This window comes from Orbicella faveolata, unplaced genomic scaffold (assembly GCF_042242905.1).
Source record: "Orbicella faveolata isolate gen_17 unplaced genomic scaffold, um_ofav_v1 contig_26, whole genome shotgun sequence".
Classification (NCBI taxonomy): Eukaryota; Metazoa; Cnidaria; class Anthozoa; order Scleractinia; family Merulinidae; genus Orbicella; species Orbicella faveolata.
Window position 1 is genome coordinate 17,578,299 of NW_028301554.1, and position 25,957 is coordinate 17,604,255.

Sequence of the window (25,957 nt, forward strand, 5' to 3'; positions counted from 1 at the left end):
CTCCCTCCACAATATTCCGTAGTCGTTTTTGTCCGCGTGCGCGAAGTTAACCCACCGCCGCACGATCGAGTGCATGTATTCCAAGTGCTCCAGGCGCTCACCCTGCAGTTGACGGGAAACAGCTTCGTCTTCGCAGACTAACTTGAATCCACAACGCGTTTGAAGGCGTCAAAACAACAAGGATAGTCCCTATTACTAGAGTTACAGCAGCCCACCTCATCATGAATCGAATGGAACGGGTTTTTTTTTTTTTTCAAACGTTCGTTTTCGTGTATCTAAGTTACGCGCTAGTCAGAATTGATTCCGCGTTTCAATAAAGCTCTTCAAGCGGTGCTTTCCAACGTTTAATATGTTGTGATTTAATATCGAATATTCTCACTCCACCACGTAACATGGGGTAAAGAGTTGCGAGAGATGATGTATCAGTGTCTCTTTCGGTTTTGGTATCCATTTCGGCTTTTTTTCGGTTTTTTTTTCCCTGTTTCAGCGTCTGGTTTTCGGTTTTTGGATCTGATAACGTGGTTTTCAGTTTCCATTATTTGCTTGGCTAGTTTCTAGGCTCTTTATTTCAATCGTTGTAACTTCACGTAGTACGTGTGCCATCTATAGATGACGCAACTGGATCAGTTTACTGAAAGAGAGACCACTTCTTGCGCAGGTCTTGCATTGCAACCAAATTTGCTCCGGATGTGTTCTACACGAATCAGAAAATATTTTCGATTTGGAGATTGGAATTATCTTCTTGTCTAAATGTATTCCTCAAAGTGTATGGGAATTGATGTTAGTTTGCATGTTCAAATGAAGTTTTCGTGCACTTATCACTTTAACTGATACATAAATAAAACGACATCTAGATTGCCTTCTTGTTTTGAAAAATCTACCAGTCGAGGGTTAGTAAAAGGGTACAGCCGGCAATGATTTCAAATGAAAATGTCTTAATCTCTCTTCCTTATCATATACCTTGGACCGCCTCCTCCTGACACATTCCAGTGATGGAAAATATAAATGGCGCATTTTCATTTCAGTGGGAGGGAAATGTTAGTCTGCAAAACAGTCGTTCTTCGCATTCGGCTTGGCGCGAAGCACCAGGGGCGAGGCATTGATCTTCTCGCGAAGCGCGCGTGCATGTGAGGCGTCTTTAAAGCGTCTCTCTCCGGACTTTGCTCACGGTTTGCCACGGTTTGATCACTCCGTAGCTTTCTTTTCTTGTTTGTTTTGTTAAAAGCTCCGAAGCTTTCGCTCAGAGCCCGCGCGTTAATTCGCGTAACAGTCAGATAAATAAGATCCATCTCAAATTAAAATGTTCATGTTAAAATCATATTCTTTTTTAGATCTTCCCAGTTCGGTCTCCGGGATTCGGTGCTTTTCGCAGCTATACTTTCAGCTCATTAAGACCCTCCACTTCTGCCAAGTCGTAATGTTTTTTCCTTGCAATCTATCCTGTCCCCTCCCCGTCACTCGAGCTATCTCCCACTGATCTTTGCGAGTTTAGTTCGTTCACGTGCTCTGGGAAACATGGTGGAAAGTTTCGTGGCAAGTAACGTGTAGGTAAATTCCAAAGGTTTTATCTTTATTTTATAAGGGTTTGAAACGGTGATGTTAGTTGGAGTGAAACGTAAGCTCACTTGCTTTACTGTTTTGCAAGTCGGAGCCAGAAGGTGGAATGTGGAGACGTGGAGTTTTTCACAACGTACGGTCCGCTCGCACTTGGTCAGGCTTTGAAAGAAGGTAAGCTAAAATCTTAGGTTGTGAATTGTTTTACAGTGCGACTAGATAATAAGATAAGACATGAACGTGTACCTAACAGAGTGTTTTCTGCCTTGTTTGAGACACATAAACTGACAAACTAACAGCCTTGTGTTTGTATAATCTAATATTTATGCACCTGTCAATGTTTGGCCCGAGCGGGAGGGTGGTGGGGTGGTGTATTTTCCGAAAAAAAAAAAGTCAACATTCCTACCCCCTGGGGCAACGTGATTGGTAAAAAGTATCAAATTTCTCTACAATAGGGCCAAGAAAACTCATGAAAATATAAACATGCAGAGAAGTATCAACACAAGAAACGGTTGAAGTGAAAGCATTTTCCTTTAATTTGCAAAAGTGTAAAGTATGGATGGCTTGTGTAAAAGGATGAAAAATAGATTTGCTCACCCTTCATTGACCTCTTTCTAACATGATTTCCATCAGGTTCTGGACAAAGACCTCACTACTCCTAGTGACTTCTAGATGAGGGGGACATGGGTGTTCTGAACACTGCAACGCCACAAAAAAAATTAATGAACACCGCATCTCTGCAAGAAAAGTCAACGAAACATCGTCACTGCAACACATATTTTTAGTGTCATGATTCGTTCATCTACACTTAAAATAATACTTTTATACCTCAACAATTTTCCACAAAAATAATAAGCACATCACAACGCTTTTCATTGTGCATATGTCTATACTGCTGATGCCTGTAAATCTGTTTTCTTGCTCTTGTGAAGAAACCTTGCGTGAGGCTAGGAAACGGACGAAGAAAAAAGAGAGGAGCCTCAAGAGATGGCCTTTACCCCAGATCCCTCTCTTCTTCTACTTCGCTCACTTTTCTTCGTGTATAAATGGTCATAAACCCAGTGACTGAAGCCCTATCTTGACTGAAAGTATTGCTTTCCAGAGCTAGCTGCGTTTGCGTTCGATATTGATAATTGTCTGAAAAAATAGAAGGTCAAGAAAGTCGCAGGACCTTGGAGCGTGTATAGACTGGTATCAGAATGACCTCTAGATGAAGCCAAATAGCAAAAGGAAAAAATTAGTAAACATGTGTAAGTTACAAAGCTTCCTCAGCCAAGAAATCCTTCTTTCTTCCCTGTTGAGGTGACATCTGAATATATTTTGTCGCCGGTAGTTTTCGCTGCCTTTTCCTTTTTTCATAGAAAAAAGCTGTGCAGTCAATAATACATTATATTCGGCCTTTCCAGAAATATTTCCGGGATTGTTTCTGTCCTCACTCCTCCACGTGTCTATGGAACACTGAGCTCCAGGTGGCAGAGATCGAGTTACTTGTCAAGTTACGTATAAATGAACACAGCTTCGGATTGGCAGCAGAAGCATACTGAAGATTCACTAGACAGTGATGGTCTGTATTTTGTAACAAATTATTAACCTTAATGGTACGTGTTTGTCATAAATTAGCATCAATTAATGAAGTTTACATGCTAAATTTAGGCCAAATTTAGGTTGAGAAAGGTAAATCAAAAAAGCCCAGCACCTCAAACAATTTCATTTCACTGAACACTGCGGCGTGAAAAACACAAACATCGCACACCGTAGGGTTTGAGATCACCGCAACACCGCAAGTTGAGATTTTATTCACTACATCACTGCAGTAAAAAAAACATCAACACCACAATACTGCAAATCCCCATATCCCCCTCCTAGATATTTACAAGATGACAGATGGTTCATTAAATGACTCTCTTGGTCCTTCAAGATGGCAACTGTGCAAAATTCCCTACCCTGAGGACATAACGTACAATTGAAATTTCTACCCAGGAGAAAGACCTCGCAATCAAAGTGCCCATGGGTACTTGTAGCTCACCCCCTTCTCAGGCTTGACATTGATAGGTGCATTATCATTTCTAAAATCAAACTCGTCACTTGCTCCTATTTGGATCTGCTACAACTCACATACACTGTATATATAGTATGGTCTCTTAGCGTTCAGATAACTTTACAAAGGGAAAATAAGGGTAGGTACTTTCTTTTTGTCAGAGGTCTGCAAAGTGGTGTTCCAGTGAATGTCGATATCCTCTCCATGGAATGTGTTTGGTTTGGACCCCACCCTCCCCCCCCCCCCCCCCCCTAAGAAATTCCAGTTTGGCTTCATATTGTACTTTAATTCTTCTTTGGTTTTAAGGAACTTTCCCCATTTCAATGACTTTCCATGCAGTAGGTATGAATATTTTCTAGAACTGCACAATGTATCTTTGCATTATTTTATAGTTTTAATTTTACACCTGCTGTCAGTGTCACATGCACAGGCAACATCTTTTGACCATCTTTCAACATGCTATGTAACCTGTACTACATCAAAAATGTAAGCACAATGGACTTCTTTATGGTCAAACTCAAATTTTAGAGATGAAGGACGGATATATTTGACATCAAATAAAGGTTAGGAGTATCAAGACGTTATTTCATGAGAGATCAATCGACTGTTTTGAATGTTTACATCTTGCGAATACTAAAGTGGTAGCAGCCCAATTCTACCAATAGTCACAACTGAGATCCGATTGAATCGTTTGAATTATCTTGTAAATCAGGAAACATGCAAAGTCTGCAGTCTTCTTCAGCCATTGGATGTCCGTAATTATCATTCGTTTGTCATTTCTTCCACTAATAATTGGAAAAATTGCTTGCATATCATGTCAAAAGATGGTCAAAAAAATGTCGCCTATGCATGTAACACTGAAAGCAGGTGTAAGAATTTTTTAAGCTTGGAGTGCGTCTATCAAGTTATGGATGCACGTTGGAAATTTGAGAGCCCATCTGTATGCCTACTTGTACATTTCACCACTTTAGGTCCATTTATTGGGGTTGTCTTTGACTTTTTCAGGCTATCTGGGAGAGGGGAGGGGGAGGGGGAGGGGGAGGGGGAGGGGGAGGGGGAGGGGGAGGGTCAGTGGCAAACATTTCTGCTTCTTGATTGGGAATGTGATCTCTTTAAATTTGAAAAATGTCATTTCTGACGATCGAGGGACGAATCAGTCGGAAATTATTATTCTGATGGCACATTGGAGAGACTTGGAACCATAAGTTAAATTTGTGAGTTACACATTAGGATACACTGAATCTGATGGCTGACTGACGCATCGTCTATAAACTTTTCAAATTGAATGTCTTGTGTGAGTGTAGTCAGTGTGAGTACACTTAGCCTGTTTTAATCTTGCTTTTCAGGTGAGATTTTAACAGAAAACCAAGTGATTCAGAGCCTCTATAATCAGCATATCGCAGTTGACATGTATCCTGGTAAGCAAAGTGATAAGCCACTCTTGCTTTGATTAGATAATTTTTAAGTTACATATACTACCATGTTGCATGAAATACATGTAGGGTTTCAATTGTTGTCATTTTTGTTGGGTTTAGATGATATAAAAAAAAATCATGCAATAAATTACATTCTCAGTAGACATAATATTTTTTAGCAGCAATATATTCCACTCATGAAATTAATTTGTCAATATCACGTTTATTTGAAACACCTTTTATTTAGGAACAATGTTCAATATTGAATTACATGAACGCACAGGCTTTTAGTCTTGATTTGAATAGTGGGCATCCAAAACGTGCTGTAGGGTCTGCACATTGTTGAAGAACAATAACTAGTATATTTCAAAGCTCTCAGTTTCCATGCATTCACACAACAATAATATTATGAAAATTGATAAAACCATTTGAGCAAACAGATTTGTACCCTTGTTTATTTTAATGATCACTTGTCTGGTTTCATTTTGAGCCACTAACTCCTTCTTTTCTATTCTGCTCGTTCCTTGAAATTATTTCCCCAATTTAAAAGAATGACTCACAGAGATAACAAGAGGATGAATAAGTGACAGTTAAGGCTTGTATTTGGTGTTACTAAGAATCTTAACAAAATTATTAATTCTTGCAGGGAAAATCTTTATCTGTTCTAAATATATGTAGTAAACATAAGCTCTAATATAAACCAAAAAACCTTATCATTTGGAAGTTTTCGTTAAAGAAAGACCACAGAATTTCCTAGCTAGTGATTAAGACAGAGAAAATTTTGCATTTCTGTAAGAAATTGAGGTATAAGTTGATACCTGAGTTAAATAATTTTTTTATGGCACAAGAATGAAATGACCATCAATCTTAAATTGGTGCTGTTATTAATTCACAAAAAATATAATTAAGTCTCCATTTTAATGTGTCGATGACATCAACTGAGAAAAGTCAGTGGACTTTTTTCAGAATAATAGGGTCTGCCGGCAAGCATTCTCTCTCTTTCTGCCAATAAGTAGCTCTTGCCTCAAAGATGTGTAAATGCTTTCTTGGGTTATTGGTTCATTTATTGGATGATTAACTGACTGATAGATATTATGATGCATGCTTTACTGAGTTACGATGCAAACACCTTATGTCATCAGTTTGACAATGCAATTTCGTTGTGCATTATTGATTTACACGTTAACATGCACTTGGGAATTTTTAAGAACTTCTGTGAAGTGCACTCAGGAGATCATTGACTGTTTGTTTTTAGTCAACTGACAGACTGTTCATCATAGGCTAATTCACAAATTGACCAACATTAAACTAGCATGCTTAATGACTCATGCTGGTAGATCGATGCCAGACAGATTGGCTAACATATTTATTGATTTGTGGACGATTAATTTGATACACTGACCAGTCCACATGAATAAACTGCATTTAACCAGTGCTTCTTTCATATACATGTAGCATTAGCATACATTAAGTGTGAGTGAGTGATTGATTACTTAATTATAAGTTAATGATCGACTAACTGATGGACGAACTGATTTGGCTAACTGATGGACAGGTTGTCTGAGTGATTGACTATTCTGAAAACTGGGATCTGGACAGAATAATTTAAAGGCTCAGTGGGAAAAGGGCATAAGGTATTTTTGATCTAAAGTGAACTTTGTCGAAAACACTCCAAATTTTGCATATGTTTTTGTTTAGGCGTGTTCAACAATGTCCTGTAGTTTATTCTGCTGAAATTTGCTTCGTTTTCAAGATACATGCATTACATAGGCAAAAAACTCTTATTCATAGTCATGTCAGCTTGTGACTGCAAAGATGTTGATTTCACTTAAATAAAAACAGCAAAATGTTGATTTTATGTTAACGCGCAACCGCAAAGATGTTGATTTCACTTAAAAACCAGCAGAATGTTGATTTCACGTTAAGGCGTAAGCTCAAATTAATGTTGACTTCACGTCAAAAACAGTTAAAATGTTGATTTCACGTTAACACGTGACTGCAAAGATGTTGATTTCACTTACATGTAAGGTCACTCCAAACCTTCCCATGGTTACTTTTGCCAAAAATTAGTTTTTTGTCCAAATTAACCCATTGATGCCTGAATGAAATTGCCCACAACCCACCCCTAATTCCCTTGTGTTTTTTGGAATATTTCAGAGTGAGCAAAAGAACAAAAATAAACCATATGCACAGTAACCACAGACACAAGATCAGGTTTCAAGACCTCGTTTACTTAAAGTTGAATAAATGAAGGGCCAAAAGACTAAAAAATATAAACAAAACAACCCTAGCCTGATGTATAAACTGATAAGTAAACAAGAAATTATATTGTTTCTTTACCATGCGACAAAATGTCCCTCAGAAGCCGAAAAAAATTGAGTTAATTATTGACTTTGGAGAACAAAACAAAACCAAAAATACAACAGAATTTCCATTCTTGTATTATAGCGGCTAACATTTGAGGAAACAACGGAAAATAAAAGCGAAGAACTGGTGTAAAAATCAATCTGGAAACAATAAATCAAATAATTTCTTTGCTGCTTGACGAAATTAATTACGGTGCTGCGAAAGAAAGATGAAAGTAAGAAATCAAAAAGACGACAAAAACAAGCAAGCCAGTTATTTTAAGATCAGTTGTATTTCAACTGTGTTAATTAGTGGGCATTTAGTTCTTTTCTTGGCAGTTTTGTAGTAGCTGAATAAAACTCCAAAAAATATTTAAATGAAGCAAATAGGCTAAATAAACAAACCATGGCGGTTGTAGGATTAAAAACTTCTTCATCGGAAAGATTTGAGGACTTTGTACTGTTGGATCTTCCATTCTGAGGCCACCTAATTTGTATTTTTCCTTTCTATTTTAAAACCCAAAGCAGTAATTTCTCTGCGTTACGAATGAAAGCAAGACCTTGGAAGTTTTTAGCTTTGACCAGCAACACGCCATGACTATCTGCACTTTTCTGGTGCATGATCTTAAGAAGAAGAACCATCTTTCTAGGACCCCTAAAGTCCTCTAAAAATATGCTCAGAATGTCCATTCTGATTGGTTCGTTTGTCCTTAAGAACAATAGAACAATAAGAGAACCAAAAAGTCTCCAGGGAGGGTAGGAAAGGTAATTATTATCCCCAAGTGCTTTTTTCAGGTGGGTTAGGGTGGCACAGGGAATTAGAGGGGTTTTTCAAACGGGCAGCTATGGGGCAGCACAGGTGTCGATGGGTTAAAGTTCATTATTTAAGGTATGGTACCATTAAAAAAAAAAATGAAAATGAAATATTAAAATGTGTGTGAGTTATTGGGAAAAAGAGATTATTTTAATAAAAGTTAATAAACCACCAAGGTGTCATAATCCCCAAAAGGCATGGACTTCCATGCAAACGGCTTAATCCAAAGATCCTATATCAGATGCTTTCAATTTTACCGGACACAGAACTTACTTCGGAGATTTAAATTCAGTCAAGAGTTCCTCCTTGCAATCACGCTTTGGCACATGCTCGAAGGTTTGTGTTTGTTTTGTTGCACATTGCTTTTGTTTTGTTTTGCCTATTATTGTTGACTGCCAGCCTAAAACATGTGGGCCTAAAATGTGTGCGTCTAAAACAAGACTGTAACACTATCGCTTTCCTACGAAGGTCCAGTTTGTTTACTATGAACTCTAGGGGTTCTGTTATTTCATTGGCTGGTGGCTTTTTGAGTTGACATATCCCTCTGAGAAGGCCTGTTTATAAATCTTCAGAAGGTGAAAACTTGCACTCGTTTTTCAAGAGAATTCCTCCTTTTTGAATGAATTAATAGTGTACTATGTTGAATCGACAGTTTTCTGTGAAATTTGGCCAGAACCTATACTGATAAATAAGGAACAAAAGTGTGGCGGCGAATTCTTTTATTTGAAATACTTTTCTCGTGGTGGCCCCTAACGCAACACCTTTTGCTAATTGTTCAATAGTGGAACTTATAATTGACAGATCTATAAAAAGATAACCAATAGAAATACAAGAAAATGGTGACACAGAGATGCTTTGTGATTAGCACTGTACAGTTACTCAGTATCAACAATCACATTTGATACCCAATTAATTCGCTGTAATGTCAGTCAATCATTTTGGCATTAACGGCTTCTGCCGCCTTAAGAAAGCAATCACCAAAACAGAACATAATTTTATTGAATTCTACATCTCATAACCTTTCTATTGATGTACAGTTTGTTGGGGGTTTCCTTGAAAACAGCGCGTGTAAGAAATTTTTTTCCAGAGCACACTCACAAAAGTTTGGAGTAACCTTAACCAAGCTTTTTTAGCCGTTGCTAAGGAAATTTCATTCACATATAGCTTTGTCATTTTTTGTTAGTTCAGAGTTATTTCGTGTGTTTTAACTTTTTCCTGATTGGTAACACTGGTGATGATGTCATCATGCCATGCCCATGGTCATGTGACTAATTCTGAAAAAATGTGAAGGCTGCTGAGCATATTACTTCATCGGAATTTTTTTCATTGACTTAATATTTTGACTTTAATCTTTATTGCGCTATGCATAGATTTTGTTTCGTTTCTAAAGTGTCAGATTTTGAGAGAATTTCAAAATGTTGAAAAATTTGTTAGTTTTTGAAAATAGTATGATTTTTCAAAAGGAATGCATAGCTATGTTTCCAATGTTGGCTTAAATCGTAACTTGTTGAAAAAGTTGGATTTCTATCAGTAGTTACCCTATCAGCGCTTGCGCAGCTCACACCACCAGCAGCTCAATAAGATCAAACAAAGCACACAAAAGTGACACAGAGATGGGTTTTCTTTTTCTTTTGCCCTTGTTTTGCTGTTTTTCTCTTGGTTTGTTATTGCCTGTACTTTTTCACTTTGCATTTTGTGAAATACAAACTTAAGAAAAAAAACATCTATTCGACAGCGCATTTGCAAGTTGTTGAATTGTTTAAATTTTCCTAGCTCAGATGAAAAATTTATGTTGAATGTTGTCAGTGTCAGGTTAAAATTTCTGCAATTCGGTTGAATCACTGGAGCTTTAGAGAACACAATGGAACTAACTGAGGGCAAACAGAGGCAAATTAAACTAGACTTGGTCTGAGGACAAGATCCCTGTGAAAGACATCACAAGAAGTTACTCTGCAGTTGACACATTCTAACTGGTTATAACACTTAGTGGGCTTCATGACTTGAGGAAAATATATTTTTGTAGATAACCTTTGGTCTGTCTATGAATTGTTCAGAAGAAGCCAGTAATTACATGTAGTTATCTGATATTTTTAACTTGACACTGAAATGATTTAATCTGTTTTCCAGATCAGAAGCCAACAGGGACAGAGTGGACCAAAGCTTCGAGCAGTTATATTTAGAAGGAATTAATGTTTTATTTTGCAATCCAGCTTTTGGGTGAACCAGGTTAACAAAGCTCTCAAATAAGCCAAGTTCTGTGCTAATTACTTGAATTCAGTCATGCAATGTATTCTGCCATGCCATTGATTGGCACAATGAGTAAAAAGAGCTCTCAAAGAACGTTTTTTAACAATACAGTTTCAAACCATTATCATCAATCAAACAAAAATTGTTTAACTGTTCTGGAGCCAAAATTATTGTAAAAGTTCAAACATGCATTGTACTTGAGATGTTTCCCCAGACTAAGGTGACGTGTTGCTGAGTGACGAATTTACTGGACTAATTGACTGGCTGATTGATTGACTAATAATTTTTCTGATTGGCAAACTAAATCTTACAGCAAGAATGATTATTTGACTGAGGAACTGATGCTGATTTTATGTGTAGAGAACATATTCAATATGTTTGTCAAACATAAAATCAGCGTCAATAATTGGCTGAGTCCTTGAGTAGTAAACTGATTGACAAACTAGTTGAAAAACCTGCCTACACCTGTAGCAAGCTTATTGAGATTGAAAGACCAGCTATTTTACTGCTGAACTGATTAACAGACTGAATAAGGTACTGATTGAGATTGATTACCATTGTGATATATGATTGATAATGATAAATGACTGGATGTACTGACTCACTGACTCACTTACGCACTGATTCACTGATGCTCTGATGCACTGACGCACTGATGCACCGAAACACGGACACACTAAGGCACTGACTCACTCACCCATTGACTCACTGATCCACTGACTCACTAACTCACTGACTGACTCAATGACTGGCTGACTGACTGATGGACAGTCAGACAGATGGATGAAAGAATAGACCAACTGACTGACTGTCTGACTGATGGATTGACTGACATGTTTTGACAAACTGATTGGTGAATTACATGTACCTGTAATTGGCAATTTACATTTATCATGCCAATCAACAGTAACTGACAGGCAGATGATTGGCATACTAAATTAAGGTTGAAGACCAAATAAACTTAATTTGTATCAAACCGATTGGCTGATTTGAGAAAAGAAGGTGTGAATGAACCTGCTGACAGACGGACAGCATGACAAATAAACAGAGAGACAGACACACAGACCTGTCAGACAAAGAGATAGACTGATGGATGGATTGACTGACCAACAAACACAACTGACTGGCAAACTAACCGACAAACCTAAGTTTAAATTCAGTTTTATGAGAGCCTCTGTCTATTCGTGTGGGTACTGTGGGCTGTTTACAGCCTCTCTCTTTTCTTAGAAGACTTTGGAGTGGACATGAAACTGAAGAATACCAGGCAAAGCAAGTGACTTTGAAAGCTCACTCTCAGGGCTTACAAGGGTGCTTGCTTTACTTGTGATTCTTCAGTCTTTTGTGCCTGCCACAGTCTTGTTAGGAAATAGAGACTGTAACAGTCTACACATGTGATCTTGGTATAGAACATTGCATGTCTGAGTTATTTATTAGTACAGTTGAACCCCCGTAAATGACCACCTTGTGTAGAGTGACTATTGAGAGTTACAAGTGTAGTAGATACATGACTAAGTTTAAAGTTCGCAAAATCGTTTTGTGCAGCCAAATTATTTGAAGTGAAATCTATCAATGTAAGCACCCCGTTAGCTTAGCAAAGTGTACAGGAGGTTGGGTATGGGTGGTTCAACTGTATATTTACTGTAAACATTGATGGATACGTATTTCAGAACATTTTCCTTGCTTTTCCTCCGCCGTACCGTTGAAATCTTGAGCAAACGCATGGTTAAGATTGAAGCAACATTTTTTTCTCGGAAAATAGAGAGCCAATCCAGTTTACCATTGCGTGACCAATTTAACTTGTTTTACTAAAAGAACGTAATGATGTCACGCAAGACAAGAATTCAGAAACGCAAGTATCTACCGAAGTGTTAGTCTTGATCCAGTGTTTTATGATAGCAGTTATTTGGAAACCAGTCTTGAGAGCAAATCAGTGTTGAGGTTTTGAAAAACCTACTGAGTCAGTCCCAAGAGTGATGAACATACTATTTCTCCTTACAACATTTACAGATTTCCAATTAGACAGGTGATGAGAACAAATAAAATCATCAACTCGAAATAGGTTTGATGTACCACCAAATTCTCAAAACTAACATCCAAGCACTAATTAGTAAGGAGAATTAATATGTTCATCTTTGGACTGTTATGTTTACAGTAATCAAGGATTTGATAGAACTTAACAGTACGATTGAAGAGTGGTTTTAGTAAATGGTTTGTTTCTGTAACGCCATGGATACATTTAAAATTTAATTTGGAGTTGAAAAACAACTCAGCACAAATTCCTTCGTCTTGGGATCGTCACGCAACTGGGCGCGAAAAAACGTCACACTTGCCCTTTTGCGTGACGAGCTCAAAAAGGGTTTGGAAGATAGCTATGTAACTCAGGCTTTGGATTGTATCTTTCGGGTTTTGGAATGCTTAAAAGAAGTATCTGTGGCGTACGTTGGCATGAGAAATGAGCTGTTTACTAAAACTAAGCTATAACCTTACTGCTAAGTTTTCTTGAGACCTCTCCAGAACTTGGCTTATTTTAGAGAGTTCATCTGGTTCACTGAAGCGGTTGGATTGCAAAATAAAACAACACGGGAGGAGAGATAACAATATTTTATTGAAATAAAAGTTGTCTGACTTGTCCATTATTTAAAGTTAAAAAAATAAAATAAAAAAGAATCTAGCCAATCTTGTCCCTGCTTTTGGGTTGCTTCCACTCTGCCCGAGAGTCGATGTTGTTTCTTTTGTCCTCATTCAATATTCCAACTTTAAAATCCTGGTCTGTTTTATCTGATGCCCTCATCCAAGCTGGGGACAGTTGAACACTTGAAAGAGTAGACCGTTTGCTCCCAAGTGGGGTGGACAGCGTAAAGCAAAGTGAGAGTTTGCTCCCCGTGTCTTTGGGGTCTCAGTCTTAGTTTGTCACAATGCCACACGAGTGATTTTGGAATTGATAAGTGGAAAAAAATTAACATGCCAATTTGTAATTTGATTGAAGATGCTAATCCGCAATTCAATGCATCGAAAAAAAATTAATAATTTGCCAAAGTGGCAGTAAATTTAGTAAGCTCGCCCTACCAGAAAATTTTAGATAAAACCCTATTTGAATGGGAAATGTCCGCAACCTGGACAAGAAAAACAGGAGCGCTAAAGAACGGCGCCCAATTTCAGTGCATAACCGTTGAAATCAAGGAAAGAATTGAACTCAGAATCCTCCAGTCTGACTTCCCGACCAAACCACCGGCAGACCGTCATTCCACAAACTTCAGCAAAGAGCACAAGTCGCTAAACGTCTCTCATCAGTGAAGATACCGATGTCAAGTTTCTCTCTTTAATTTGGATGAAAGAAATTGGCCGACATTTATATTTATATGTTGAAAAAGGTTCAGTCATGTTTAATGAATACAAAATATTGCAAAAGGTTTAAGTTAATTAGGCGCATTCAGCTTGTTTGTTTATTGCCCCGTTTCACATCACGTGATGTAACCCTGGAGAGTTATTTCTTTCAAATGTAAACCGTATTCCCGAGCGAATGAATGAATAATTTTTACAAGACAATTCTCCTGAGAGCATCCGTGATCTGAAACGAACAATTAACATACGAAGCTGACAGGGTTTGCTCTTTTGAAAAATTGAACGAAACATACCCATGTAGGTCGAACTGCTCCTGATAGTTTCAAACATTTGGAAGTCAGTGTGCGTTTACGTTATGCGTTAAATTAAAGTCCCGCTCAAATTAAATATTAATGCGCTCAAAGATTCATTCATAAAAGCCAAAAGTATAAATTTGTTACCTAATTTTGTTGTGATTTTTTTTAATTGGCCGAGTTTTGACTTGAAATAGTTCAAAAATCTAGCTTGACTTGATGTCTTCTTTTGTAGTACGAAAAAAGATCAAAAGTAATTGGATATTCCCATTTAGAGAGATAGCAACGTCCTTCGAAACCGTGACCTGCGGTGTCATGCAAGGTCTCTGTTGATCAAACATTGGGTGACAAATGAAATAAGAGAATTTTAGTGGTTTTGTTGAATTTTGGTGGAAATAGGGAGAAAACCCCTGGAAAAAATCGAGCCCAGTTAGCAAGCACTAACCGACAGTGTTTAAACTAAATTTAAGAATGACGAAATGCTATATTGATTTAATTTATATTTATAAAACTTATATTTTGTATTTAAATTCAAAGAGAAGCAAATTACAATTTTGGTGAATAGTTTTTAATCCCTATTTGATTACCCGTGTTGTTTATAAATTGAGCTATTGAAACTGCTTAAAATGATGATCATTGGAAGATGTTTCAGGATTCCCCTTCATCAACAGACTGATTAGCCGTTACATGAAACACTGTAATTCCTCAAACACCTAAAATATATCTGCTTGTCATCACTAGCTGATTAACAAAAAAGAATGATTCAACGGACCATTTTCGTATTCTTGGTATTGGACTGGAACTACCTTGCAAGTGAGGCTAATGCGGGGAGTCTTTTCAAATGCAAATGATATTATTCTATGTTTAATGATATCCCCCCGCATGAGCCTCTATTGCAAGCTAGTTCCAGTCCAATACCGAGAATACGAAAATGGTCTATTCAACGATCCAGAAACTTTGGGAGACTGGCCACCAACTGTCAGCACTAGGATTTCTAGGATATTTTGGGGAACTAGTGCAAGATGTGATTAGTTTTTGGTAACCAAGGTAACCTTTGACCAATCATGGCTCATGTTGGCAAGCAAAGCAATTCAGAATTCCTAATGCCGAAAGTTGGTGCCTAGTCTTCTAAAGTCTCTGGAGTGGCAAACTAATGAAGGTTACTTTCTGGAAAATTGAAAATTATAAGCTATAGTTTGCGTGAAAATGAAAATAGAGAATGAGAATTATTAAGCTCTGTGAAAGTATTTAAAGAGGGAAATGAGAAAAGTCTCAGAAATAAATTTAACAAGAAAATACTCTGTTTCAAAAAAATCTGCTTTGTTTATAATTTGACCTATAGAATTTAAATTTTTAGCAATTTATTTTTAAAGTTTAGATTTTAAAAATCCTAGAAAAGAGAGAAAACCGGACCCAGCAGCAACCCAATCAGAGAGACCCCCAGTGACCGTTAGCTCAATTTGATGTCATTTGTAAAAATCCAATCAAGTCAGACCAATGAAATTCAGTGCTCTCCTCTGTCCATGCTTTCTCTAGAGATGCACCTTCCTTGGGTCCCACAATTCAGCACTCCTGTTTTACGTCCTTGATTGTGGAACATTTCCTGATACACTGACTGCAAAAAAGCATCTTGCCAGGCCGAAAAATGCCGAATTGATGGTGTAGTATTGTGACAAATTAAGTGAAACCCTAAAGACATGAAAAGCAAACTCTCACCTTCCTTCATGCTGTCCACCCCACTTGAGAGCAAACGGTCAACACTTCTAAGTGTCCAACTGTCCCGAGCTTGAATTACAGGATCAGATAAAGTTTCCCAGGATTTCTCAGTTGGAATATTTGAGAGGACATCAGAAACACACACCTTCTCAGAGACAGAGCTCCCACAACCCAGCAGGGACGTGATTGGCTAGATTTGAATATGACCACCTTGGTCTTGGTGTGTGTGCCACCTTCTGTCCTGGAATTAAACCATAACCTAAAAACTTTAGTAGACACATGCAAGCTCACTAGCAGTACAAATACCTAATAAAGAAAAATGGCTCTTTCCTGGTGACACAAGCACAGAAAAAAACGAGATTGAAACCTTAAGCTAAACAGGCTGTGCTACTTAGCAAGAAAGTCCTACAAGGTTAAAAAAGCCAGTTCTGAAAAAAAACCTATAACTTAATTGTGAAGCAAATTAACTGATGAAAATGTCTAAAGGAAACCTAAGCATGCATTCAAAATATAATGACTTGCAAAACCAAGAAAGAATCAAGAAATTCATGCAAAGCAAATTAAAATATATTGATGTTCATCACCAGTCTGCATTATGAAATTCATTACCACTGTGATCATTTTTATGACGCTTAGTTAAAGTTTGTTCCTACTTAGACGAGAGCATCACGATACTGTTTCTAGATTAAAATAAAAGGAACATTAAAGAAACTAGCAAAACTTACGGTTAAAAATGCAGACTGTTGATCTAACTTTGTCTTACCTTAGATATTAAATGTTATTATAGCCAAGAATAATTGAGAAATCAAAAGTACAATTTAAAAAAATCGGAAAACAAAAACAGCCCTAATCCAAAACAAGTCCTAGTAAATGACTTACGTGTACACGAAAATTAAATTTTGCCAATTCTAAATGGTGGTTCTCTTTTATAAAGAACCTTTTGTTTTCATATGGTTGCCCTTCAAAAACGTTTTAAGTGTTGGCTTAAGGCCAAAACATTCACCTTAATGAAACGTTTAGTACGTCTTGAATGTAATAAATGACGTCAAGTACTAGGTAAATATGACGGGTGGCAAAATAAGACTGTCATTACACCTTACAGCTAATAATTGCATCTTCTGTGGTGCTTGAAAAGTATTAATTTTCTGCCTGCCTGTGTAATTTCAATCTGAGCTAATGAGCTTGCAGATCCACCAATGTACAAAGTAAACTAATATAACCAAAGGAAGCATTAGCAATAATTTTACAAATTGTGAATGAAAAATACCTGTTAGAGTATCTTGAGATTATTCAAGTTATAATTAAAAATGCTTCCCTTGATACAACCACCATCAAGCTGCCCAAGCAAATGAAAATCGACATTGAAGGTGAATGAAAAAAGAATCACTTTTAATAACTGACTTCTTGGAATTTGCTACCAAAATACAGTGAAAACAAAGATTATTTTAAGATTTTCAAAAACTACAGTATGAGGCAGCATGATGCTGATTGTTGTTAAATATTTTACTATAAAGAAATACACTAAAATAACCAAGTAATCATTTAGCAAGCTTTCCTCTGAGCAGCGAAAGGGAGGGGGACTGAGGAGTGAAGTACGTGCCAGCTATAAATTCTAAGAGTTCTCAGTTCCCCCTAACATAAATTTATCATAACTTGTAATGAAACACACTCCTTGACTGAAGCTAAATAGTGAAAAACTGGGTGTCCTGAAGTCCTCTAATATCAAATCAAATTTGCAGAAAGTTACTCAATGTAATTCCCATTTTTTCTTTTAGACTAAGAATGATACCTGGTTAGTATGTACCCAATTAAATGGGAGTTGTCAAGCAGTTATCATGACTGGCTTACTCTCTGTTTTTCCTTACTAAGTTAACCAGAACTCGGCAAATTTCTGAAGTTTGGGACTATCTTTCTTTAAGTTCAAAATTTTAGTTTCAAGGAAAATAATATTAATTTACTGTGCTTTATGTCTTTCTTTTGTTTTGTAAATAACGCGAATTTTGAATTGAAGAAATAAACTCTTGACATTTAGTTGAATGTGAGTTTGTTGTGCTAATCTTTGCTTGATCCTTTCTGAACAATAATTACTAACTACGACTTCAAGAGTAAAAGGGTTAAGGGTAAAAGAAAACCACTGTTCAAAGGAGTCTTGTGCTGGAACATTCAAACCTAACTCAAATGGAACAAACAAGTGCAAGTAGAGTAATATTTACAGTTCAGTGTATTCAAATCAGCCAGATGGAATGGGTGAAAAATGAAAATAATATAATTTCATGATTAACTGGTTTACTCCATGGAGTCAGAGGTCTTTACTGCAGAATGTAATTCTCTATAGGATAAGCATGCATACAACAGCAAGAAATCCCTGCGAATGAGTTGGTGGTTGGGCATGGTAAAGTGTACTATTTTATTCTTTTATGACGCAGTCATTCACTTAGAATGTAGATCTATAACAATGTTTTGTCAACCTTCTGCTAGCCCTCACCTCACCAGATGAAGACTAGCAGTAAGTAGCCAGAACATTGTCATCTACATCCCAAGGAACTACATCATGAGCAAAACAACAATGACACCTCTAACTCCAATCAACAACCGAGTTACTTATGTTCATATAACATGTACTACTTGGGTGAGAATCAGCCGGAAAATTGAATTTTTTTTTTAAAAAAAAAGCACTTGTTTGAACAATGGCGGCACACACACCTACATGTAATAATCTTACTATCTTTCCCTTAATGCTCATTGCTAAAGTGACAAGACTATGACTTGCATTGATGATGTGGTTTGTATAGTTTGGACTGTTTGTAATGTTTGACTGATGCACCACGTCCAGTTAGTCAGCTGTAGTTGGTTAGTTCAAGTATGAGAGGCAGTCTCTTCTTAGCCTGTCATGTAATTTGGTTTTAAGTCTACCATGAAGAACTGGTGTCAGGTCTCTGACGTCTTAGTGCATCTATTTTGTAGTGGTAGTTGGTCATGTTCACAATACTGGTAGCACTTTGATAGCATGTCAATGTGTTGTTGAGTTGTTCAGGTGAAGGTGCAGGTAGTAGTTGGTGTCAGATGTTGTCAGTTTCTATCCATCTGCTAGTCAGGTTTGTGTTGGTTCTGTTTGCAGGAAAATTAAATTTGTTGGTTGGTTTGTTAAGGTCATAAGTAAGTCACTTACAAGGTGCAAGTAGTCGTTGATGCACTGGCTCTGTTTCAAGTTAGTTTATTGGTTGGTTTGTTGTAGTCATGAATAACATTTGTTAGGTGATAGTAGTTCCAGCATCAGATTTTGTCAGTTTTAATCCAGCTGAAGTCTGTACATGCCCATGTATTGTCGGTCTGTCAAATCTACACTGGTTCTGTTTGAAGTTCAAGTATGTTTGTTAGTTTGTTTAGGTCATGAACAAGTCATTTGTAAGGTGCAGGCAGTTCTTGGCATCAGATATTCACAGTTTCAATCCACCTATGTTCTGTCAAATCTATGCTGGTTAGAACTGTTTGAAGTTCAAGTTTGTTTGCTGGTTGGTGGAGGTCATGAATAAGTCATTTGTAAGGTGAAGGTAGAGGGTTTGTCAGTTGTAATCCATCTAATATGTACATGTACAAGTATTGTTAGTCAATTAAATTTGCACTAGTTCTGTTTGAAGTTGTCAGTCTCAAACTAATTGTTAGTGGGCAAATCTTCACTGTTTCTGCTTGATGTTAAAGTTTGTTGGTTTGTTTGATGAGGTCATGAATAAGTCATCTGAATGGTGCAGGTAGTCATCTTTGCATCAGCTGTACAATGTAACATGTTCCTTTTGAAATTAATGTTCGTTAGTTGCTTTGTTGAGGTAGTTGTTTGTGAGGTGCAAGTAGTTTGGGATGGCAGTATGTTTTTGTTAGTCTCAATTTGTCTAATTATGTACAAGTAGAAGCATTGTTAGTTGGCCGAATCTACACTGGTTCTGTTACATGTTGGTTTGTTGATGTCATCCCACCATACAAATGCAAGTAGTCTGCCAAATGTTTATTACAAAAGCCTAGTCAAAGACTACAAAGCTAAAATTAAAGCAATAAGCAGGTTATCTGAACTGGGGTTGTGGAACAACAGCTGGGTGAAAAACCTCCCCGTACGTCCACTTGCCCCTAGGAGGAAAACCCCGGGCCAGCTGTACCCCATGTTCAAAGGCCTCCTGGGCTGGGCCTAGTAAATACATAGACAGACAAGAGACTACATGTACTTATAAATGAATCAAATTTGTTACACTGTATATTTATGTCTTTAGAATGGATTCTAGAAATAGCCAAAAATACTATTTCTTGCAACCATCTTTAGAGAACATACTGATCTCTTCATGTATATGTATGTGTGGCATGATATATTTTCGGAAGAGTTCATTTTGTGGATTTAAGGTTTTAGCTTAGTTTGTAATTCAAAAAGCCCCTATAATTTCTAGCCAAAGGTAAAAGAATAGATGTCCTCCAATGCAGATTAGATCAATTTTACATATTTTGCATGTAATTCAGAAGAAAATCTGCTTTGTTGCATTAATTTCATATCAGTATTCTGCCAATTAAAATTTGAAAGAAAATCACAAAATTTACCAAAATGGAAGTCTCTAAAACAGCCCTTATCATGCCATATGTACTGTATTACATTGGTGTCCTATTAGTTAAATATTCTACTTTCTTTCAATTATTACCGTCTTACTATTTATTACACCATAAACTTTGTTGTCATCTTATCTTGAAGACCAATCTTTACGCATCCTCTTCTGTGTCTTAAACCTGTTGCCCACGTTCTAGTCCCTCCAGGTCCAGGCTGTCTCTTCATTATCCCTGCTGTCTGACATACTGCAATGACACAAGCAAAATGATAAGGGGACTGAGTATTTTGTGAGTTGTGGAGATGCAAGCTGGAGTGTCAAGTTGCAGGTTGCAAGTTGCAAGTTACTAGTTGGAAGACTCGGGTTGTGAGTTGCGAGTTGCATACCTGATTCTAGGCTTCTGGATGGGGAGAGAAGGGCCGGGATAGACTACAAGCTATGGCTGTTGTCAAGCTCGCATGGCTCAGCAAAGTTCAGGTTGTAATGTCCAAAACTGAACAGAGAAAACTTTTGGCAAGCTGAGCCGCCTGATCATCCAACGATCTAAAGCAGCCCCAATGAAATTAAAAAAAAAATTATAAATCTCCTTATTCTTTGATAGAGCTTCCTACATGTAAGTAACAGTCTTTGTTTGGAACTGGCCAAGTTTGCATACAAAATTTTACATTTTTGGTTAAACAGTAACACACTATTTTTGGATGATTTTTTCCTGTGAATTTTGCAGATCTCTTTGCTTTTTATGTGTTTATGTAATTCAACTGAATATTATGCAGTAAAGGACATAGCAGTTCTTAGAGAGAATTGCCTTAGTTACTTCCTTGAAAAAATCTACCCGACTAACTCTGGTGAAGGAGTGGAAGATCAAGGGGGACACTAAACACAACTACCAAAGTCAACTTATACAATCTTCAAGCAAAGGAACTTGTGCAGGTTTTTGCAATTGGCCTTCCAACCATCTTTGTAACCAATCGTAAACACTGGGAATTTATTTTAGCTACTTTGTTGGGGCACATCACATTGGCTTCCATCGTGGAAGAAAAGCTAGGAAAAGAACAAAAAAGGCCTGTGTGCAGAATGTTATTGGCCAAAAGCTGCATTCCCGTGAGAGTTTCTAACATTTTCCCACAGATAAGAGAAAGAGTAGACCTACATGTGCATTGCATTTTGATCTGATATTGAAATTATCAACATTCGGATCGTGCAATTATTACAAATTCAGATTTAGATTACTTAGCTTGTATACTGTGGAGATTGATTAGTACTGAATAGCATTAAGGTTTAAAGCTATTTTATGTACAGTAGTAGTGATTTGTCCTTGTTTTTGAAATTGCCCTATTTCAGCCTTTTCCAACAGTACATTACAGCAATACATATCTACAAAATATTCCTGAAAAATAAATAAAATAAATATTAAATACCCAGGTTCGATTCCTGGCTGAACCACATTTTTCACTCATTTCTTTAGTTGTGTAATTTCTGTTCCTTCTTAACTTTATTTGTATTTACTTGACAGATAACACTCTAACTGGGAATAGGGTGGTGATCCTCGGGAAATGAAGCAATCAGTTGCTCAAAATCCTCTCCCCAACCTTACTCCTCATTAATTGCCACAGCGGGACTGGGCCATGAATCATCAATTGACCGGGGGGTAGTGAGGTGATCCTGATTGCAGAAAAATGTGATGTACGTCTCCTCAGACCTAGCCACATTAAGGTCAATTATCGGCCACGTTGCCGGCATGGTTGGTTCAATGGCTGAGTGGTTTAGGCATCCGACCGGTAATCTGGACACCCAGGTTCGATTCCTTACTGAACCACATTTTTCACTCATTTCTTTAGTTGTTTAATTTCTGTTCCTTCTTAACTTCATTTATAAATGAAATAATAGAAGTGCGATCAATATCGAATTTCTTCGAGGCTGTGCACTGGTGTAAAGGCAATTTGTTAATTTCTTAACAAACTGCTCTTACGCCACTGCAAGACAACAAGTCTGGGAAGAACAAATATTACCGTGAATTCTGAAAGTAACGCGTTCCCCCTCCCCCCCGAAAATAGTGACTCCCCAAAAGTAACGTTAATTTTTCCCTTCCTATTGAGCCCCAAAAGTAATGGTCCCCCCGAAAGTAACAGCCCTTTGAAGAAGTCACTAAAAGAGAAAGTCTCTGTCCTCATGCAGATGGAACAGCCTGAGTGCAGGACTGAACCGTGACTTGAAGAACTCTCTGTGATTTTATTTCGAACTTGACTTAATTTTTCTTCAAACTATGATTTAGCAACTGTGTTTGTCTAGCAGCAGAGTCAAATGATATACTGTGGGGTTATCAGTTGTATTGCGATGTAATGTGACAAGTATACTTTTGATTCACCCTACGGTACCAACCGGTTTGGGGCCTTTTTCTGTTTATACAGTCTGCTTAGTTTATGAGGGTAGTTGGAAACATACATCAACGGAAGGTTTAATTTCTTAGTTACATGTCTGCTTTGCCTGAAACGACTGTTACTGCACAAACGTTTTTTGAACATCCAAAAGTAACAGGGGCTGTTACTTTCGGAATTCTATGGTATGTCCAGTAGTAGAGTTACTGTGTCTATTACATTCACAGTGGGAGGCGCGGTGGCCTCATGGTTAGTGCGCTCGTCTCCGGATCGAGCGGTCCGGGTTCGAGCCCTGGCCGGGGACATTGTGTTGTGTTCTTGGGCAAAACACTTTACTCTCACAGTGCCTCTCTCCACCCAGGTGTATAAATGGGTACCGGCGAACTTAATGCTGGGGGTAACCCTGCGATGGACTAGCATCCCATCCAGGGGGGAGTAGAAATACTCCTAGTCGCTTCATGCTACAGAAACCGGGATAAGCTCCGGCCTGATGGGCCACTTGGCTCGCATGCAGACTTTACCTTATTTTAAATACTAGGCCAATTTCCTGCCAACTGAAGACTTTTATTAAACCAACAAAAAGATGCCTTTTTTGTCGCCTTCAGCAGGGTTCTCATTGAGTGCCGGCAGCCGACTAAAAAAACAGCTCCTTCGATTTCTGAGCAGCCTACTTTTTATGAAATAAAACACATGTAAGAGGACATGATTGATCATGATTTTAAAAGGCATGTAAGTTGCAAAGAGTAACCTAGGGAAAACACAGGGTTTTTTTAATGTGACTGAAACTTGACTGTCTTTGTCTCAGGACAGTCAAGGCTGACGCTATAGATGGGGCATGAGGTCAGGGTGTGGTGTAGCTTAATATTCTCGACATTTTGACCTTTTCCAAATCTTTCTCATAAGTATCTCCAAAAGAATAAGTAAAACAGCATTTGACAGAGCCTCCCAAATTCAAAATCCCTAGAGGCATGTCCCTTCAAGACTCGAATTGGTGTCAGCCATCTACTTTGTGAAACTAGCCTTCAACTCCCTAAATTAATGAGTCCCCTGTTCAGCTTGTACAAATGATTCATTAAGAGATTTAACTTTTTCTTTTCCTTCAAGATGAATAGCCTAGTTTCGAATTGTTTGTGCGTGAAAGCCTGGTAAATATTTTAGAGCATCAGGACGAGGCTCAGGGGAATAAAGACACGACAAAGGCACTTATTTTGAAAGCAAAACAGGTGAAAATGAGGTATAACCGTGTTGTGCCATTTCCGTGTGCAAAAGCAATTCCAAAAAGGGACCAGACCTCAACTTTTTCGAATGAGAAAAAGCTTCGAAAGAAATGGAGCCCCTTTTACCAGCGAGCTGACAAGGAGTTTCAGTCTACTGTGAACCTATACATTAAGTTCTCAGCATCTTGACACCAAAGACCTTGTGTGGGATAAAAAAGAAACCTGAAGTCTGGAATATTAGTGAAGCTATGGGTTCAAAACTGAAGCGAAAGTGGATGGGGAAGTGATTTTCACATAGTTAAATGAAATTTAACATAGTTAACGACTAGGAGCTAGTCTGTTCAGTAGCATTTTTATAGGCGGTTGTTAATGTCTTGGCCGTCAGTGAGCGTTTGGTTAGCGTTTGGTGCGTTCTGTAGCGTTTGATATAGATCAATGTAATTTTCCATAGTTTATGACCAGGAGCGAGTCTGGTCAGAAGCGTTTTTGTAGGCGTTTGTTAGTGCCTTGGCCATCTGTTAACGTTTGTTTAGCGTTTGGTGTGTTCTGTAGCGTTTGCAACAGTCATATGGTCGTGAGAGCCCTGGGGCTGACATTTTCCAGCGGTATTTTTGGTTAGTGCATGTGTGGTCGTCCCATGTGCTCGCAGTGTGTTCATCACTCTGTTAGTGTGGCGTTGTGGATTGAATTATAGTTTAGCGGTTCTCGGCTTTACCTCCCTATCCACCCCTCTTTTCAGCATTTTTTTTTCCACCAATACCATCTGGCTTGAGTGTGACGGGTGCCTGTAGGGGGCTTGGCGCGGGGGGCTTGTGGCTTGGTTATGGGTTGGGCAGGCCAGTCGAGTGTTCTGGCGCCTTGGGGATGTGACTGCGGTTGCAGCCCCCGGGCTTTGTAGGCACCTTCCTTCCACTAGTGACTTGGGTGTTAACTCCCGGCAGGGTGATCTTTGATTTGATCAAGTCGTCCTGTAGCTCTGTTTCTTTATCAACTTTTGGCAGCTTCATTTTGACTGCATTTTTGCAAAGCTCCAGCAGTTCAGCCATTTTCCTTTTCTTTCCATCCACAGCTATCTAAATGTCTCTCACCTTTAGGAAGTTCTGTAGCTCTGGGACTTTCATACTCACAAACGAAGAACTTTCATTGTCTGCCATCTCAATGAGTTATTCCCCTGAGCCTTGTCTCGATGCTCCAAAATAGTTACCAGGTTTTCACGTACAAACAATTCGAAACTAGGCTGATGAATTAGGTTGGCATGGCAGAGCTCAATATGTGCAGAAAAATTTTCACCACATTCAAACCCAAACTTTGTGGAGCAATGTACGCTTGCACTGGTATACAACAGTCATAACCTATAGACTAGGCCAAGCTTCTGCTGTCCCTACCTGTCCCTCCCTCCCCGTCCGTCAGTACAGAATCCGGTATGCAACTTGCAACTCACAACTCCAACCTTACACTCACAACTAACAACTTCAATGCGCAACTCCACAACTTGAAATCTTCCCTCACCAAATGATCCAATGTAAGTTATCCCAAAATCAAATCTAAGCTTTAGACACCAAGAAAGATCATAGAATTTCTTACTAGTTGTTTGGCATCCTCTTCTGTGTCTGGCTTGTTGCCAATTGTCTAGTCCTTCAAGGTTTATGCTGTCTTGTGATGCACTCTGTCTTGTGAAGATCCGTACTGTCTGGTATCCTGTGATGAAACAAGCAAAATGATAAATTATTCCGGAATCCAATCCAAACTATGGACACCAAGAAAGAGAAAATTTCTTACCAGATGTTTGGCATTCTCTTCTCTGTCTGGCTTGTTGCCAGTTTTTGTAGTCTTTCCAATCCACGTCCATGTTGTCTTGTGATGCTCTCTCTCTAGTGATGAACTCTGCTCTCTAGCATCCTGATGAAACAAACACAATGATAAATACTCTAGTATACAATCTTATGCCTAAACAGTGACACCATGAAAAATAGAATTTCTTACAAGCTGTTTGGGTTTAATTTTCTGGCTCACTGCATCGT

At 38.1% G+C, this 25,957-nt stretch overlaps 1 protein-coding gene and 1 long non-coding RNA gene across 3 annotated transcripts in view; one reads left to right on the forward strand and one right to left on the reverse strand.

Annotated features, from left to right (window-relative positions):
- The first annotated feature begins 1,439 nt into the window (after window positions 1-1,439).
- LOC110049258 (uncharacterized) lies at window positions 1,440-13,084 on the forward strand. The gene is made up of 4 exons (XR_002296732.2): window positions 1,440-1,544; window positions 1,646-1,728; window positions 4,939-5,010; window positions 10,294-13,084. It is a non-coding gene; the product is annotated as an uncharacterized LOC110049258 (long non-coding RNA).
- LOC110049259 (uncharacterized) overlaps window positions 13,000-25,957 on the reverse strand; it is a 33,919-nt gene continuing 20,961 nt past the window's right edge. For both annotated transcript variants that reach the window (XM_089296217.1, XM_089296216.1), the window contains 3 exons: window positions 25,716-25,835; window positions 25,521-25,634; window positions 13,000-20,591 (listed from right to left, as the gene is read on the reverse strand). In XM_089296217.1, coding sequence (XP_089152343.1) covers window positions 20,455-20,591; window positions 25,521-25,634; window positions 25,716-25,785 — 321 coding nt within the window. In that variant the 5' untranslated portion in view covers window positions 25,786-25,835 and the 3' untranslated portion in view covers window positions 13,000-20,454. The remainder of the gene's footprint in view (window positions 20,592-25,520; window positions 25,635-25,715; window positions 25,836-25,957) is intronic.